This window comes from Chiloscyllium plagiosum, unplaced genomic scaffold (genome assembly GCF_037043375.1).
Source record: "Chiloscyllium plagiosum isolate Xiang-an unplaced genomic scaffold, Cpla_swu_hap1 HiC_scaffold_3, whole genome shotgun sequence".
NCBI lineage: Eukaryota > Metazoa > Chordata > Chondrichthyes > Orectolobiformes > Hemiscylliidae > Chiloscyllium > Chiloscyllium plagiosum.
The window spans coordinates 136,563,873-136,581,935 of NW_028270141.1; the positions used below are offsets into that span (position 1 = coordinate 136,563,873).

General features: G+C 40.9%; 1 protein-coding gene across 1 annotated transcript in view; it reads left to right on the top strand.

Moving 5' to 3' along the window:
• Positions 1–18,063, top strand: part of mertka (c-mer proto-oncogene tyrosine kinase a) — a 122,270-nt gene that overhangs the window by 72,622 nt on the left and 31,585 nt on the right. The window contains exons 9-10 of the mRNA XM_043687183.2: positions 13,905–14,064; positions 16,167–16,332. Of these exons, the coding sequence (XP_043543118.2) occupies positions 13,905–14,064; positions 16,167–16,332 (326 nt within the window). The remainder of the gene's footprint in view (positions 1–13,904; positions 14,065–16,166; positions 16,333–18,063) is intronic.

Below are 18,063 nucleotides of genomic sequence, written 5' to 3' on the forward strand. Positions count from 1 at the left end.
TTTCTGGCATCTTTCACTTCTGAGGAAGAGTCATATTGGACTCTGAACATTAACTCTATTTCTCTGTCTGCAGGTACTACCAGACATACTGAATTTCTCCAGCAATGTATGTTTTTTTATTTCCAGATCTCCATCATCACAGTACTTGGTTTTTACCTTAGGAATTGATTATTTTGCAAAGTAATCTTTGCATTAACCAGGGATTAGATTGGATAAAAGATTGGTGTATTTGCTTAGGGTGAATATTATCCACAAGTCACAACATTTACAGTTGATTTACTACATATGCGTGCTACCTTGTTCAGATCCTGTGCCTCAGAGTGTAATGCGGAAACATGTACACATTCACTACACAGATTTCTGTATTTTTGTTCAGTTGTATGTATTTTCCCCAACATTTCTTGTCTTTAGGGTTGGATTGTTTTCTTCAGCAGTTGCCTCCTTTCTGAGAGCTGACAAATGCTAACAATCACCATCCATTCTTATTTTAAGAGGATGTATGAGTGTACAAGCAGAATTAGAAACATATCAACATTTGCAGCTGAAGACATTTTTGTGATGTATTCTTAAATCATTCAGAAACAGAGGAGTGTAAATCATTACCAAAACAAAGCAGCCTTGCCTGATCATATGACAACAGTAGCTCAAAGACGTTTGAGTCACTGCAGTAAGTTGACTGGTGTCTCTTTTTGTGAATTGACTCATTTCCGCAGAAGAACTGGACATCCTGGAAAAAGCTGAGTTGTGAAAGGGATTTTTATTTTGCTTACCTCCTTTGACATTTTGTACATTGTTGGATCCTCGTGTTGCTAAAAAGAACTGAACGTTAGCAATTCAAACCAAAAAAAAAATGGTAAACCTGGATTATTCTTAACTTGTAGTTTTTATTATTGCTGTTTGCTGGATCTTGATATTTTAGGTGAAGAAATTTGTTCCCTTATCGATGTTTATTTAGGTAGCAATCAATAATACTTCCTGCCTCTGGGAATTGGCACAAGTCTGTGTAGCAAGATGGTAGCAAGCTTGTCTTTTCTAAACACCAAAAAAATTGAATTTTGAATCATTTGCATTTTACAATATCACTTTTGGGTGAATGAAAGCAAATACTGCACACTTTAAAAAATATATATACTTTTAATGCGCATGAAACTGAACAAACAATCTCATTTAAAAGGATTAGCTGAAATCACACTGTGTGATATTAGTCACCAACTCATTAGCTTTATCAAATGGATGACCTTTTGACAAAACTGGACAAGGCTTCAGAACCCAGGGTTATTGCCGTGTCCTATTCAATCTAATGCAGGCATTTTGCAAACTTTATGATGCCTGTTGATTTTAAACAATAGGAGCTGTAGCCCAGCACTGCATGGGCTGTGAGTGACTGCAAACTTCAGCCAAGGACCCATGTTCATGCTTGTACTATTTAAAGCCAGCCTCTTAAAAGGGAAGTGCACTCTGGAGGCAGTTTTGGAAGTGGCTGAAAGACACATTCTGAGCAGGAAGAGGGTAATGATGGGTTAGTTTGAAGGGTGTTCTTGTAGATTTGCAGCAGTGGAGAACTTGATGCAGGAAGAGAGAGGCTCTTTAGCAACTGCAGACCAGAAGATTAGCCAGACTCAGACACCTGTGAAGACCAGGGGCAGACAGTAGCATGTCAGTCAATGCCGGCAGTATGTCTCAAAGGATTGAGTGCAGTTTGGCAAGAGGTGCAGTGACTTCACATAAATGCTTATCATCAATGAATCCAATGTTAACTGCCATCTACTATCAACCACAGCATTAACCTCACAAACTGTTCAATTCACCACCCCCGCACTCTCACTTACCAAGAACATGACTTGATATCACTTTCAGTTTCATCTCCCCCTCACATGCATCGCATTGCTGCGAGCTTCACACCCACACCCTACGACCTGTTCACACTGCCACCTATTCAATAATGATGTGGAGGTGCTGGGTTTGGACCGGGGTGGACAAAGTCAGAAGTCCCACAACATCAGGTTATAGTCCCAACAAGTTTATTTAAAATCACAAGCTTTCGGAGTGCTGCTCCTTCATAACGTCACTTCACCTGACAAAGCTGCAGTGCTCCGAAAGCTTGTGACTTTAAATAAATCAGCTGGACTATATCCTGGTGTTGTGTGACTTCTGACCTAATAAATAATGACGGACACATCATCCAAAAACATTGCAACACATTTGCTAATGCAGTTCTGTCTTCCCAGGCAAGATGGCACATTAGCACAGGCAGCAGCATCTATCTAATGGGAGACTGGGTATCCTTGCCCAATGGAGGAGATGACACTTATCATCATTGATGCAGTCATATCTGTGACCAGGGTAGGGCTGAAACCATAGAGGATGACTGTATGTTCCCATCTAATCCTCCTCCTTTCATCCTATATCTTCTTCATCCTCATCTCCCTTCTAATCAAGCTTTCACCTCTTGCGTCCTCCCTACCATTACCTTGCTGCAACTCTGTTGTTAAACGTTTTTTCCTTTCAGATACCTAAGGCCTAACGCTTACTCAGGCAGTGGTGCCAAATATATGAGGAATCTGACACTGTTGAAATACACTCAGTTGATCGCACTCTCAGCCACCAACACAAAAGCTAGAATTATTCATAATTTAGCAGGTAGCAAAGAGGCATGAATATAAGTCAGCTGCAGGCACAGCCGAAATTAAGGATGAACTGCACAGAGGTCCTACTTTGGAGGAGGACACTGACGAAAAGCTTAATGAAATAACTCAATAGCTGAGAAAACAATGGATGAGCTTCGTACATGAGCAAGCTTGCCACAAAACCTGTCATCATGATCAAGGAGCAGAAAGGAGTGCAGAATCGACTTGCCAAGGAGAACAAATCCTTTCTGAGATGGAAGTGGCAGCCAATCCACAAGAAGACTTGCAGAACCAATTGGCATCCATTTACCTGAGCAGGAAGCAGGGCTCAGCCTGTCTTCCATAACTGTTTATTTGAATTTCTTCAATACAAACTCCAGCTCTATTCCCTTCCCAACCAATGACACTTGCTGGCAAAAAAAAGTATTTCAGTTATTTTTAATCATTCTGTTCAAGCATGCAATGACATATACCCTAGGACAGGTAAGATTTGAACCCAGATGAAGACTGGAGCCTCGAGCGAGATGCATTACTGCTATGCCACAAGGGCCTATCCAGCCCAGATGTAAGTATATGTCCCACTAAAATTAGCTGACTTTTTTATCTCTGGAGCAAATCATGGCCTGATAGCTGATGTCTCAATCTCCATTTTATCAAAGTTGAAGCAATGCAGGCCTCGCTTATTGTCATCCAGGCACAGACAGCTGCCAGTATGGCTGCAGAATCTAACAACTGCCAGACGGTTTATATTGGTGGCTCAAATAGTGATGGCACAAATGACAGCTGCTTTAACACCCAGCAATCACCTGCAAGACATGTTGTACCCGATCAGAGATCAGCTGCACATTCAAGGAACATAACCCTTTCCAGTGCATCTTCAAATTTAAATGCAGCACTGACACCTGTAAAATAGAGTTGAAACACGCACACTATTAATAGCTAAAGTCTCTGAAATCATTGAATAGAACCTTCTTCTGAGAATCCTTCTGTCCTTCTACGTCATCTCTCTGTGAGGAGTTGATCCTCCTCCATGTTGCCTCCGTACAATTTTTCTGTCATGCCCTGGGTAAAGGGGGATGGTGTCTGTGACCAAAAGTAAGTGGTAGGATCAGCACCCTTGAACCAAAGCAATTACCAGATCAACAGCTTGACAACTTTTAACTAGCAGTAGAAAATTCAACACTTTTAAGCTAACATGAACAGAGTTAGTAGAAATCAGTTGGTAACTAACGTGAAAGTAGTTGATGGTAACTGAGTAACATCCTGAGTGCATCTTTATCTTTGGAATGTTAAGCGAGGGTGCTAGTGAAAGCACTGCGGTTAAAAGTGGTAGTGGGGTGCTGTCAAAACAGTGTCATGCCCTAACTGATACCATGATCTGCTTGCTCATCATATATTTAGCACATGCTGATCATGCTTGTGTGAAAATGGTACCTGGCAAGACTCGTAATGGATGGAACCAAAAGGCCCATGTGGCAATGGAAAGACCTGTGTTTTATAACCTTCTGTTATTTCAGGAAGGAACCAACACCGGGCTCTCTGCAAGATCTCCACAACAGATCTTAGTCTAACATTTCATACAATCATCCGACAGTTTTAAACCTCAATTATAGAGTTATAGAGTCATACAACATGGAAACAGACCCTTCGGTCCAACTAGTCCATGTTGACCGTAATCCCAAATTAAACTAGCCCCACTTGTCTGTATTTCGCCGATATCCCATAATCCAGTTCTTTGAACTATGGAAGGAAACCGGAGCACCCAGAGGAAACCCACACAGGCACGGGAGAATGTGCAAACTCTACAGAAAGTCACCTGAGGCTGGAATTGAATCCAGGTCCCTGGTACTGCAAGGCAGCAGTGCTAATCATCCTTTGATCCTTTAACCTCCTACATACTCTGTCACCCCTCATGGGCTCTTTCTCTCTCTCTCTTTCTCCATCTCTGCTGCCACGGTAACTTGCATTGTTCCACTTTCTATATTGGACTTGTGGTATTTTTGGATAGAAGATTACTGACACCAAGCCTCTTTCTTTGATTGGGACTAAGGACCTTTTTGATTTACAGTGTTCGACAAACAACTGCAACTGAGTCTTAACAGGAGGAGAGTCTTCTCTTAACAAGCGATTGGGGTACAAATCGGGTAAAGTGACATTATTTGATTAGACATTGTTTGTAAGATGATGAGGAGATCTGCTGTTATGTGCCTGCTCTCCTTGAGGCCTAAGACATTCTGCCTTATACCGAGTTGACCCTGTAAGGCATCATCGGATTGGCTGGAGTTCACTACAGTGGCCACCATTAACCTGTTCAGAACCATTGTCTTATGTAACCGTTCTTATCTGTCGGACACAGAAACACAGCAAAGAAGAGCAAGAGTATGTCATTTAAGCCTGTCCTGTCATTCAGTCATTCAAGTCAGTCCCCTGTTTTGGTCTCAACCACCTTCTGTGCCAGAGAATTCCACAGACTCACCAGTTTCTGCCACCTCTTTTTGTACTCATTATCCTTTTGTTCTCTTTCTTCCTCTCTCATTTTCATCTTCCTTCTTTGTCTGGACACTCTTTACTTTTTCCCAGTTGTGTCTTAATTTTTCATTGGCTATTTCATCATTTTCTCTTATTTGTCTCTTTCTCCTGCGCTCTGCCTCTCTCTTTCTTTAATTTAACTTATAGAGTCATAGAGACGTACAGCATGGAAACAGACCCTTCGGTCCAACCCGTCCATGCTGACCAGATATCCCAATCCAATCTCGTCCCACCTGCCAGCACCCTGCCCATATCCCTCCAAACCCTTCCTATTCATATACCCATCCAGATGTCTCTTAAATGTTGCAATTGTAAGTCTGTAAAAAATTACTGGCAATGTTCTGTTAAGTCTACTTCAGATCTAATGTTGATCTTGTTTTTGTGCACCTTCTGCGCAGCCATAACTCTGTATGCCTTGTTCTGTTCAATCACCCTAAGATCTGTTTGTCCTTGTATGTTGTTATCTGCCTGTACTACACGCAAAACAAAACTTTACACTGTACGTAGGTACATGTGACAATAATAAGTTAAATCAATCAAATCAGGGTAATTCCTTTCTTAAAAATAATGGAAATAATTTGATACCAGCCCTAAAAGTAGTGATTGATATTACTTAGTGAAATTTCATATGTTTCTTTTGGATGATTCTGGATAGGAGCGAGAGTAATAGGGTAGTTGTTATGGGGGACTTTAACTTTCCAAATATTGACTGGGAATATTACAGTTCGAATACTTTAGATAGGTCAGTTTTTGTCCAGTGTGTGCAGGAGGGTTTCCTGACACATATGTAGACAGGCCAATAAGGGTCGAGGCCTTAATGCAAGGAGTATCAGAAATAAGGTGGGTGAACTTAAGGCGTGGATCGGTAGCTGGGACTACGATGTTGTGGCCATCACGGAAACGTGGATAGAAGAGGGACAGGAATGGTTGTTGGAGGTTCCTGGTTACAGATGTTTCAGTAAGATTAGGGAGGGTGGTAAAAAAGGAGGGGGGGTGGCGTTGCTAATTAGAAATGGTATAACGGCTGCAGAAAGGCAGTTCGAGGGGGATCTGCCTTTAGAGGTAGAATGGGCTGAAGTCAGAAATAGGAAAGGTGCAGTCACCTTGTTGGGTGTTTACTATAGGCGCCCCAATAGCAGCAGAGATGTGGAGAAGCAGATTGGGAAACAGATTTTGGAAAGGTGCAGAAGCCACAGGGTAGTAGTCATGGGCGATTTCAACTTCCCAAATATTGATTGGAAGCTCTTTAGATCAAGTAGATTGGATGGGGCGGTGTTTGTGCAGTGTGTACAGGAAGCTTTTCTAACTCAGTATGTAGATTGTCCGACTAGAGGGGAGGCCATTTTGGATTTGGTACTCGGTAATGAACCGGGACAAGTGATGGGCTTGTTAGTGGGTGAGCATTTTGGTGATGGTGACCACAATTCTGTGACTTTCACCTTGGTTATGGAGAGAGATAGGTGCGTGCAACAGGGTAGGTTTTACAGTTGGGGGAAGGGTAATTACGATGCTGTAAGACAGGATCTGAGGAGCATAAGTTGGGAGCATAGGCTGTCAGGGAAGGATGTCGTGGAAATGTGGAACTTTTTCAAGGAACAGATACGACGTGTCCTTGATATGTATGTACCTGTCAGGCAGGAAAGAAATGGTCGTGTGAGGGAACCTTGGTTGACGAGGGAGGTTGAATGTCTTGTAAAGAGGAAGAAGGGGGCTTACATAAGGTTGAGGAAACAGGGTTCAGAGCAGTGGAGGGATACAGGATAGCCAGAAGGGACCTGAAGAAAGGGATTAGGAGAGCTAAGAGAGGGCATGAAAAATCTTTGGTGGATAGGATCAAGGATAACCCAAAAGCATTTTATGCGTATGTGAGAAACATGAGAATGACGAGAACGAGGGTAGGTCGTGGGAGTAGTGGGAGACTGTGTATTGAATCGGAAGAGATAGGAAAAGTCTTGAATGAGTACTTTTCTTCAGTATTTACGAATGACAGGGACCATATTGATGAAGAGGAGAGTGTGAAACGGACTGGTAAGCTAGAGGAGATACTTGTTAGAAAGGAAGATGTGTTGGACATTTTGAACAACTTGAGGATAGACAAGTCCCCCGGGCCTGATGGGATATATCCTAGGATTATGTGGGAAGCAAGAGAGGAAATTGCAGTACCGTTGGCAATGATCTTTTCATCTTCACTGTCAACGGGGGTGGTACCAGGGGACTGGAGAGTGGCGAATGTTGTGCCCCTGTTCAAAAAAGGGAATAGGGATAACCCCAGGAATTACAGGCCAGTTAGTCTTACTTCGGTGGTAGGCAAAGTAATGGAAAGAGTACTGAGGGATAGGATTTATGAGTATCTGGAAAGGCACTGCTTGATTAGGGACAGCCAGCACGGATTTGTGAAGGGTAAGTCTTGCCTTACAAGTCTGATTGAATTCTTTGAGGAGGTGACCAAGCATGTGGATGAGGGTAGAGCAGTGGATGTAGTATACATGGATTTTAGTAAGGCATTTGATAAGGTTCCCCATGGTAGGCTTATGCGGAAAGTCAGGAGGCATGGGATAGAGGGAAATTTGGCCAATTGGATAGAAAACTAGCTAACCGTTCGAAGTCAGAGAGTGGTGGTAGATGGTAAATATTCAGCCTGGAGCCCAGTTACAAGTGGAGTTCCGCACGGATCAGTTCTGGGTCCTCTGCTGTTCGTAATTTTTATTAATGACTTGGATGAGGGAGTCGAAGGGTGGGTCAGTAAATTTGCAGATGATACGAAGATTGGTGGAGTTGTGGATAGTGAGGAGGGCTGTTGACAGCTGCAAAGGGACTTAGATATGATGCAGAGCTGGGCTGAGGAGTGGCAGATGGAGTTCAAGCCTGCCAAGTGTGAGGTTGTCCATTTTGGAAAGACAAATAAGAATGCGGAATACAGGATTAACGGTAGGGTTCTTAGTGAGGTGGAGGAACAGAGGGATCTTGGGATCTATGTTCATAGATCTTTGAAAGTTGCCACTCAGGTGGATAGAGCTTGTAAGAAGGCCTATGGTGTATTAGCGTTCATTAGCAGAGGGATTGAATTCAAGAGTCGTGAAGTGATGTTGCAACTGTACAGGACTTTGGTTAGGCCACATTTGGAGTACTGTGTGCAGTTCTGGTCGCCTCACTTTAGGAAAGATGTGGAAGCTTTGGAGAGGGTGCAGAGAAGATTTACCAGGATGTTGCCTGGAATGGAGAATAGGTCGTACGAGGATAGGTTGAGAGTGCTAGGTCTTTTCTCGTTGGAACGGCGAAGGATGAGGGGTGACTTGATAGAGGTTTATAAGATGATCAGAGGAATAGATAGAGTAGACAGTCAGAATCTTTTTCCCCGGGTACAACAGAGTTTTACAAGGGGACATAAATTTAAGGTGAAGGGTGGAAGGTATAGGGGAGATGTCAGGGGTGGGTTCTTTACCCAGAGAGTGGTGGGGGCATGGAATGCGCTGCCTGTGGGAGTGGTAGAGTCAGAATCTTTGGTGACCTTTAAGCGGCAATTGGATAGGTACATGGATGGGTGCTTAAGCTAGGACAAATGTTTGGCACAACATCGTGGGCCGAAGGGCCTGTTCTGTGCTGTATTGTTCTATGTTCTATGTTCTATGAGGCCACATTGGACTTGGTATTGGGTAATGAACCTGGCCAGGTGTTAGATGTTGAGGGTTACAGAGCGACATAGATAAGCTGCAGAGCTGGGTTGAGAGATGGCAAATAGAGTTTAATGCAGAAAAGTGTGAGGTGATTCACTTTGGAAGGAGCAACAGGAATACTGGGTTAATGATAAGATTATTGGTAGTATAGATGAGCAGAGAGATCTCGGTGCCCACGTACATAGATCCCTGAAAATTGCCATTCAAGTTAATAGCGTTGTTAAGAAGGTATACGATGTATTAGGTTTTATTAGTAGAGGGATTGACTTTTGGAGCCATGAGGTCACGCTGCAGCTATACAAAACTGGTGCAGCTGCACTTGGCATATTGCACACAGTTCTGGTCAGCGCATTATAGGAAGGTTGTAGAAGCTTTGGAAAGGGTGCAGAGGAGATTTACTGGGATGTTACCTGGTGAGGAGGGAAGGACCTATGAGGAATAGCTGAGGAACCTGAGGCTGTTTTCATTAGAGGAGGTTGAGAGGTGACTTAATTGAGACATATAAGATAATCAGAGGGTTAGATAGGGTGGACAGTGAGAGCCTTTTTCCTCATATGGTGAAGGCTAGCACAAGGGGACATAGCTTTAAATTGAGGGGTGATAGATATAGGACAGAATACAGAGGTAGTTTCTTTACTCAGAGAGTAGGAGAGGCATGGAATGGCCTGCCTGCAACAGTAGTAGACTTGCCATCTTTAAGGCCATTTAAATAGTCATTGGATAGATGTATGGATGAAAATGGAATAGTGTAGGTTAGATGGGCTTCAGATCGGTTTCACAGGTCAGTGCAACATTGAGGGCTAAAGGGCCTATACTGCGCTGTAATGTTCTATGTTCTATTACTGAATCTCTTTCTGTAGTTTCTGATGTGTGTTATGAAAAGCAACTACTTATTTATTTATGTAATGTAAAATCCACTGAGGTGAGGGGGCCAGAGATATGAAAGCTAAATCCATGCTACATTGCTTAACAAAAGACTAGCTAGTACAATGGACTAATTTTGCTTCTTTATGGTTTTGTAATCAGTGTACAGAATAAACAGGCCATAAGCAGCAGTGATCGGAAACTTACTCTTCAGAAATTCTTTCGCCATGGTGCTTAAACAGTAATCCTTCAGACGTGGGCTTAGTGTATATGTAATAATGTGCACCAGACTCTCAGCAAGCAGAATTGTCAGCTTGCAAAGATTTTAAACTGGACAGCACTCATACATAATGGAACCCTTGTGAATGGGCATATTGTCAGCTTAATAATCAGCCTTATATCTCCAGCAGAAATGTTGTAAAGGCTTTTCACTTTGTAACTAAATGTCACTCTGTTCAGAAGGCAATTTGCTGCTTATTATGAAAGGTTGAGCTTCCAGGAAGCACCTATCGAGATGTATTCTGTCTGCTTGTCAGCTGCTGTTTGTGGAACTGAGTTAGATGACTCATCAGCAAGTGACTTTTTGAGAAACTGCTTAGGATATTTCGATATCCTTAATATGAACATTGTTCGGACACCAAATATATGTTTTGTGAAATGACCTTTGCAAACTAGACTTTCAAGGGTACCTAAGTAATATGTGTCTTAATTATTCAAGAGTTGAATAATATGTAATCATTTTGAAATATCTTAAAATTACTCCACAGTCTATTATGCCTGCAAAAACAGTCATTAATATCCTGTGTATGACAGCTATATGCAACACAACGTTATCAAGTAAGTGAAGTTTTTAAGCCAATTTGACTAACTCGACTCAGTGATGAGTAAGTGCAGCTGCTATATCGATTCGTACACCCGCAGTCTCCACAACAGCTGTACCTTTACACATGCTGCATGTTCAATAGCGGAGAATTATTATATGCAACATCACAATGAAGCGCCACAGAAAATTATGCCATGTGTCTGCCATTGATGTGGATTGTGCCAGGAACTTGGAATTGAGACCTGTTTTCTGCATGGTGTTACAAGGAATCTCAGTGATGAGTTTGGAATTTCAATGACAATACATGTTTGCATGAAACATTTCCACTTCTGCTGATGTGTGAACACATGTTAACCAGTAAAGTGTGGTCAAGTAGAAATTTTGAATAAATCAGTTGAATAAATCAGAATGAATAAATAGGTGACACAATTTAATGATATCTGTTGTTTCATAATTTTCAAAATACTTATCAAAACAATTATTGATCATTTTTAAATTTCATTCTTTATTCAGCAACCAGCTTTAATAATATTGACAAATCTTGAACTAACGATAGCAGATAAGAAAATAAACTTTAAAATGTAGATTGCTATACATACCAAGAACATGGCATTGTTTCTAAAACACAGTAAATTTTGATCCTCAAAGTGCCATTGAACTACTTGTTGAAATGTAGTTGCTAACTTGTAGCAAAGGTCACAGTTAATGTATGCAGAGCAAGATCTCACAAATGGCAGTGAGATAAATTATCATTTTTTTGGTTGAAGGACTACACTCATTAGATCATACCTGGTACAAAAGAAGATGGTTGTGTTGTAGTAGGTTGGTTATCCCAGGTCTCTGAGTTCCTCAGGGGAATGTCCCAGGCTAATCATCTGCAGCTGCTTCATTAATGACTTTCCCTCCATCATAAGGTCAGAAGTGGGGATGTTCGCTGATTGATGCTCTACGTTCAGCACTTTCGTGACTCCCCATACTGTGGCAATCCATGTCCATATGCAATAAGACTTGGACAATATCCAAGCTTGGGCTGACAAGTGATAAGTAACATTAATGGCATAAAAATGTCAGAAAATTATCATCTCCAACCAAAGGGAATCTAACCATTCCCTCTAGATGTTCAATGGCTTAACCATCTCTGAATTCTTCCCGCTATCAACAACCTGTGCATTACCATTGACTGGAAACACTGAATCTGTCTAGCTATTTAAATACTGTAGCTACAAGAGCAGGTGAGATGTTAAGAATCCTACAGCAAGTTACTCACTTCCTAAAACTGGTCCACCATCTACAAGGCACAAGTCAGGAGTGTGATGGAATACTTCCCACTCACCTGAAAGAGTGCAGCTCCAACAACATTCAAGAGACTTATCACCAGAACAAAGTAAAGCCACCTAATTGACTCCACATCCTCAAACATTCACTCCCACTACCATCGACACTACGAGCAGTGTGTACATCTACAAGATACCCTGCAGAAATTTACGAAGTCTCCCTCAACTGCACCTTCCAACTCATGACCACTTCCATCTCGAAGGACAAGGGCAGCAGATATATGGGAACACCAATACCTTCAAATTCTCTCCAAGCCACTTGCCATCCTGCCTTGGAAATATTTTGCCATTCCTTTAACGTCGGTAGTTCAAAGTCCTGAAACTCCATTCCTAACAGCATTGTGGATCTAGCTAAAGCAAATAGACTTCAAAATGTAGCTCACTACCACCTTCTTGAGGGCAACTAGGGATGGGCAATAAATACTGACCAAGCCAGTATCGCTTAGAGCACAGAATAAAGGAGCACATGTTTGCTGTTGGTAATGGTGTTCAGCGTATCTTTGCCAATTGCTTTTTAACTTCATTTTGTTCTTTAATATCTCAGCGCAAGTCACCTCCATTGCAATGCAGAAGTCCCTCAGTGTTGCATTGAAATGTCAGCATTTCTAATTCAATTGACTCCAATTTAATCACTGTACTATACAAGTGAGATACTTTTGTCTGTAGATAAAATAATGTGCGCCATCTTGTGATTGACTTGTTCTGCTTAACTGCAGTGGTGGCAGATAAATGTGTATATTAAATCGTTCTGTTTCGGCTGATATGTCAGTGGAAAAGGGAGAGAGTAATATTGTTGAGATTTTTATGCAAAAGGAAAGCTTCAACTTCTCAATTGTACCATGGATACAATAAGTATCCATTGTTCAACTTCGCTTCTCTCTCCCTCTATTTACAGCTAAACAGTTTCAGCCAGAGGAAGTGATGGAGGCAGGTACAATTGCAACATTTAAAAGGCATCTGGATGGGTGTATGTATATGAAAGGTTTGGAGGGATATAGCCCAGGTGCTGGCAAGTGGGACTGGATTAGGTTGGGTTATCTGGTCAGCATGGACGAGTTGGACCGAAGAATATGTTTCTGTGTTGTACATCTGTATGACTCTCTGGCTCTAGGTGCTCATTCAATATATTATTCAAGTTAACTTGGCTTTGTGATTTTTGTTTTATTTCTGTTGGTACTTTGAATTCTCTCTTACCTGAATTTTAGCCCTTGCATGAGGAGGCTTTGGAGTCCCACTGCACTTTGGTATGCAAAGCAGTTTGCTCATTTAGCACTGCATTATCAGACATGCCATCCTTTGGTTGAATTGTTAAAGCTCTGACAGGAAGTGGATAGGACTGGCTTCATAAAATTGAATTCATCCACAACTCTGCTGCCAGTGTCTTCCTTGCACCAAGTTCCTTACACACATCTCCCCCATACTGCTGACCCTTTGGCTCCCAATCAAAATGCCCATCAATTCTGAGATATTCAGTCTCACTTTCAAGTTCTTGTATGGCTGCATGCCTCTCTATCTCTGCAATCTCCTCCAGTCCTACAACCCTCCAAGGTAGATTAATTTATCAAGTTTTGGTCTCTTGATTTAAATTTCTGCAGCATTCATGGCTCTGTATTCATTTGCCTAGATCCTACACTCTTGAATTTCCTTCTTAAATCTCTCCAGTTTTGTGTCACTCACTTCTTTAAGAGCCTCCTTCATTCTTCTTTGATTGTGCTTTCGACAACTTGCCCTAATATTACCATCTGGAACTTGGTATCTAGTTGTGTTTTATAATACTCCTAAGGAGCATCTGTGATGTTTTATTATGTTATAGGTGCAATATAAATAGAAGTTGTTTTATCTTAGAAATCAAATGGCCTTCTTTATCTGAAATTGCCTATGATGCCCTATCTTTTGCTGTTTTTCAGAATCCACCTTCCTACTTTACATTGTAGATAGTTCGAAGATTGGATAATCTTGACAAAATTTCTCAAGAAGCTTTAGAATCTCAATGTATTTGCTACAATGTACAATAATTGTTGTGCCATCTTTGTTTGTCTTTTCTACGTTTCAGGTTATAAAACCACTTAAACTATGTTGCAATCAGACAGCTAACCGAGGTATGATTGATGTTGTGGCAATCAACGTTACATATAATGTACAAGTGGCAGCATATACCAGCACTGGAATTGGACCTTATAGTGATCCAACACACATATTTATTGGGAGCAATGGTAATTATTATTTTGTGTTGTGGGATGTGTGAGTGCAATCAGTTAACATTTGTTGAGCAGTTTTAACTGAAAAGCATGCAGTGTAATCAACCAAATACTAAGTAATCTTTTTTATTATTTTACAACTCTGATACCAAAATTGGATTGTTTGACTGAAAGAGAATAGTTGCAAAATTTACCGTGGATCTAATTTTGTTAGGATGAGCAAAGGTCAGAATTTGGCTTATCTGGTCCAGCCATTAACACAGCACTTTCATTGCTTCTTCAAAGTGGCATTGGTACCAATCTGGTCTGTTGGAATTATAACTTGTGGCTTCATCCAGATTTCCCCCACTAGTAAAATCTTGATGCTTTGTGTGACTGTCTTAAAGAAATTATAAGCAGGACTTGACTACCTCCCTACAGGAATCTCCTTATGATTCCCTAAGATACCTTTTTTCCCTTCCAGTGCAATAGGGCTCCCAATGGCCAAACCTCTTGGAGAATGCTGTGTCCCCCATTTGCAACTGGGAGAAAAGGAATGATAACAATTCAGCTGTGAGGCATTGAGACGGTTGGATTTTGGTTTCAGAAGAGACTCCTGACAGGATAATTTTGCCTGTCAAATAATACAATTACCTGTGTTACTCCACATCAGCTTTGCTGAACTTGGAAGCTCTAAGAGGCACTAATGACAAACAATCTTGTTCACATATTTGGCTGTTCAAAGACATCAGCCACATCAATAGGACAAGAGATGCTGTCTGATGTACAACTCACTGATCCCACTTTGAATTTCCTATGTTCAGAAAATGTCTTGTTGTCCTATTGTATTAGGTAGAATAACATGAGTAGTTAGTTCTCTTGGAAAGACTATGTTAAATTCAGAGTTTTTTTCCAAATCAGTGGAGTGATCCGAAATCAAAATTATTGAAGTCTGTGACAACTACAGTCTTTTCTCTTCAGAATAGATATGGCAATCTCTTACATTCTGCTGAGAAAATGAGGTAGACTCCAGATCTTTACAAGATTGAGATTTGCCTTGTGATACCCACTCATTTTCAAACTTAAATGCCACACTAGCTGGATTTGCTTTTGAACATTGTTCCTTTCTATTATTACAGCAATGTCTGTGCCATGTTTTCCGAAAAGGTATCATGTGTTTCATTGCCTTCCTACTTTCACCCAAAAAGAACCATGTCAGATCTTGTATGTTCAGAAGTAACATTGATTCACCCTGCATTAACCTTTCCTGTTACTTGCACTGTTTGTCATTGCCCTCTTGTGAGGTACTCAAAAGATATTTCTATATATCAGAGCTCATAGACAAATGCAGGTTACTTTAGCATTGTAGTCTTCTAGAAGTTGAAGAAAAATCACAACACAGCCCTTTTTAAAATTGCTTTGTTTTATAATGTATCGGATATGGAAGAGCTCCACCCATTCTGATTTATAACACAGCCACTGAATAAGACGTTGAGCAGTTCAAACAGACAGCAGTTGGACACTGCGGTCCCTAGATGGAAGCTCCTCTATCTCTAGTTAGCACACCTAAGAGATATAATCTACATATAGTTAATGAAATGTAATAATCTACATCTTCTTAGAGTGAAGAGCTTCATCTGCTGAAACGTATTAATGTCAAAAAGTGTGGTGCTGGAAAAGCAAAACCAGTCAGGCAGCATCCAAGGAGCAGGAGAATCGATATTTCGAGCATAAGCTCTCCTGACGAAGAGCTTATGCTCAAAACGTCGACTCTCCTGCTCCTCAGATGCTGCCTGACCGGTTGTGCTTTTCTAGCACGACACTTCTTGACTCCAATCTCCAGCATCTGTAGTCCTCACTTTCTCCTGAAACATATTAGTGGTCCACCTCCACCACACACTACTGAACTGTCTTTTAGGAAGGCACTAAATTGGTCGCAGATTCCACCCAAACAAGAATCCACTTGTAATTGGCACCCAGGCATCACATCATATTGTAACGTGGTGACAACAGTGGCCTTCTCATCACAGTTATAAGTTCTACTTGCTTTATAATTCTACAGAGCTAGAAAGTAGAAGCTGAATACAAATTGTTTATTATTCTGAGGTTAATTTGCCCTTCTATTTGTTTTCTTACAGATCAGATAATACTTTCACCATCCTCAACTACTGCAGGTGCTGATGGCAGTAATACTGAGAATTCCCTGATGGTGCTAATTGGAATCATTTGTGTCAGCGGCATAATTATTTCAATTGCATTCATATATGCAGCTATGAAAAAGCGGATGATGGAGACTAGGTTTGGGTCAGTATTCACAACTATATAAATCTTGACCATTTTCCTGGAAATTTCTTGTGAAAGAAAACTGGGAAATTGTTAACTACTAACCATATTCCCAGTACTAATAAAGATGGAAGTGGCATCCCAGATGAGGTACTCGTTTTGGTAGTTTTTTAATTAACCTTGTAAGAAACCTCCATTAGCTTGACCACAAGCAAAGGATAAACCATGTGCCTGCTTATATTGAAATAATCTTTTTATTTTAAAATGCTAGTGAGAATCTGTGACTCATGGTAAAATGATAATATTAAAAGTTTGAGGCGCAGTGGGAAAATGTAGCTGAAAGGCTCATTTGCATCGAAAGATAGTAGAGTTTGAACTTCTCTCAAAGTTCTTAATTATCAAATCTGCTGTTAATCATGATGGCAATCATGGAAATGGAGATAAATTACTGACCTGGAAGTAGATTATAGAAAAAGCCTATGTTCTAACTGAGGTTAAGAGGGGTGCATTACTCCTTTTTCGAGTCCCACTCCATTGGTTATAAAATACGTTAAATGTAAACAGATGGTTGATTTGGCCAATTACATAGATCTTGGATTGTGGCAGGTTTAGTATTAAGAACAAGTCAACAAGATTTCTTAAATTATAGAATCCCAACAGTGTGGAAACAGGCCCTTCAGCCCAGCAAGTTCACACCGACCCTCTGAAGAGTATCCCACCCAGACCCATTACCCTACTGTCCTATATTTACCTCTAACTAATGCACCTAGCGTATACTTCCCTGAACTCTATGGGCAATTTAGCATGGACAATCACCTAACCTGCGCATCGTTTGGATTGTGGGAGGAAACCAGAACACCTGGAGGAAACCCACGCAGAAGCAGGGAGAATGTGAACACTCCACACAGGCAGTTGCCTGAGGCTGGAATCAAACCTGGGTCCCTATCGCTGTGAGGCAGCAGTGCTAACCACTGAGCCACCATGCTCCCCAAATAATTGGCTTATTTCCAAAAATAAACCTGCCTAAACAAAGATACAAAGATTATTAGTAAATGGATGATGCAAATGTATATCTCTGCCCTCCTAAGAAATTAACATGTGCACAGACACCTAAGGAGATACAAAAAAGTGAAAACTTTGCACTGTGCTAACTTTAAAGTACTTTGACCAAGTCATAGTTAAAGTCATGTGAGCGAGACTAAATAATGGATTGTTCCAAGTGGTGTTCAAATTCCAAAGTTATTCTGTTCACATACAAGGTTGAGGTACTGAGGTATTCCTGGAGCAGTTGTTACTTGGCTGATTTGCTTTTGCTTCAGATAATAGGGTGGATTACTAAGAAACTCCATTTTAGGAACTCTCTCCCAAGTGGTAAAGATGACTTTCAGTGAGTTTTCAACTGTCATAAATTGCTGAGATGAGTTGTAAAGAAAGAGAGATGGAACGCTGAGCTGTAACCCCTATATCAGGTTAAATTCTCTCTCAATTAATTCATAAGTGGAAATGGCAATCCCTCTCTCAAATTAGGCCTCACTCGGGAAGTTCTTCAGAATGTAAGATTTTATCCAGATTCCCTGCTCCTTGCAGCTTCTGTTGCTGTTATATCCAATAACTTTTCCTTTGCAATGTGTCCTTTATTTAAAAGCTGAAAATATATTTGTATGGATCCTTTTAGTCATTTTTGAAAATAAATAACATTTGGATCACATCTCTTCGTAACACATGGCAGAGTGGGATTGGTTTTGGATGCGC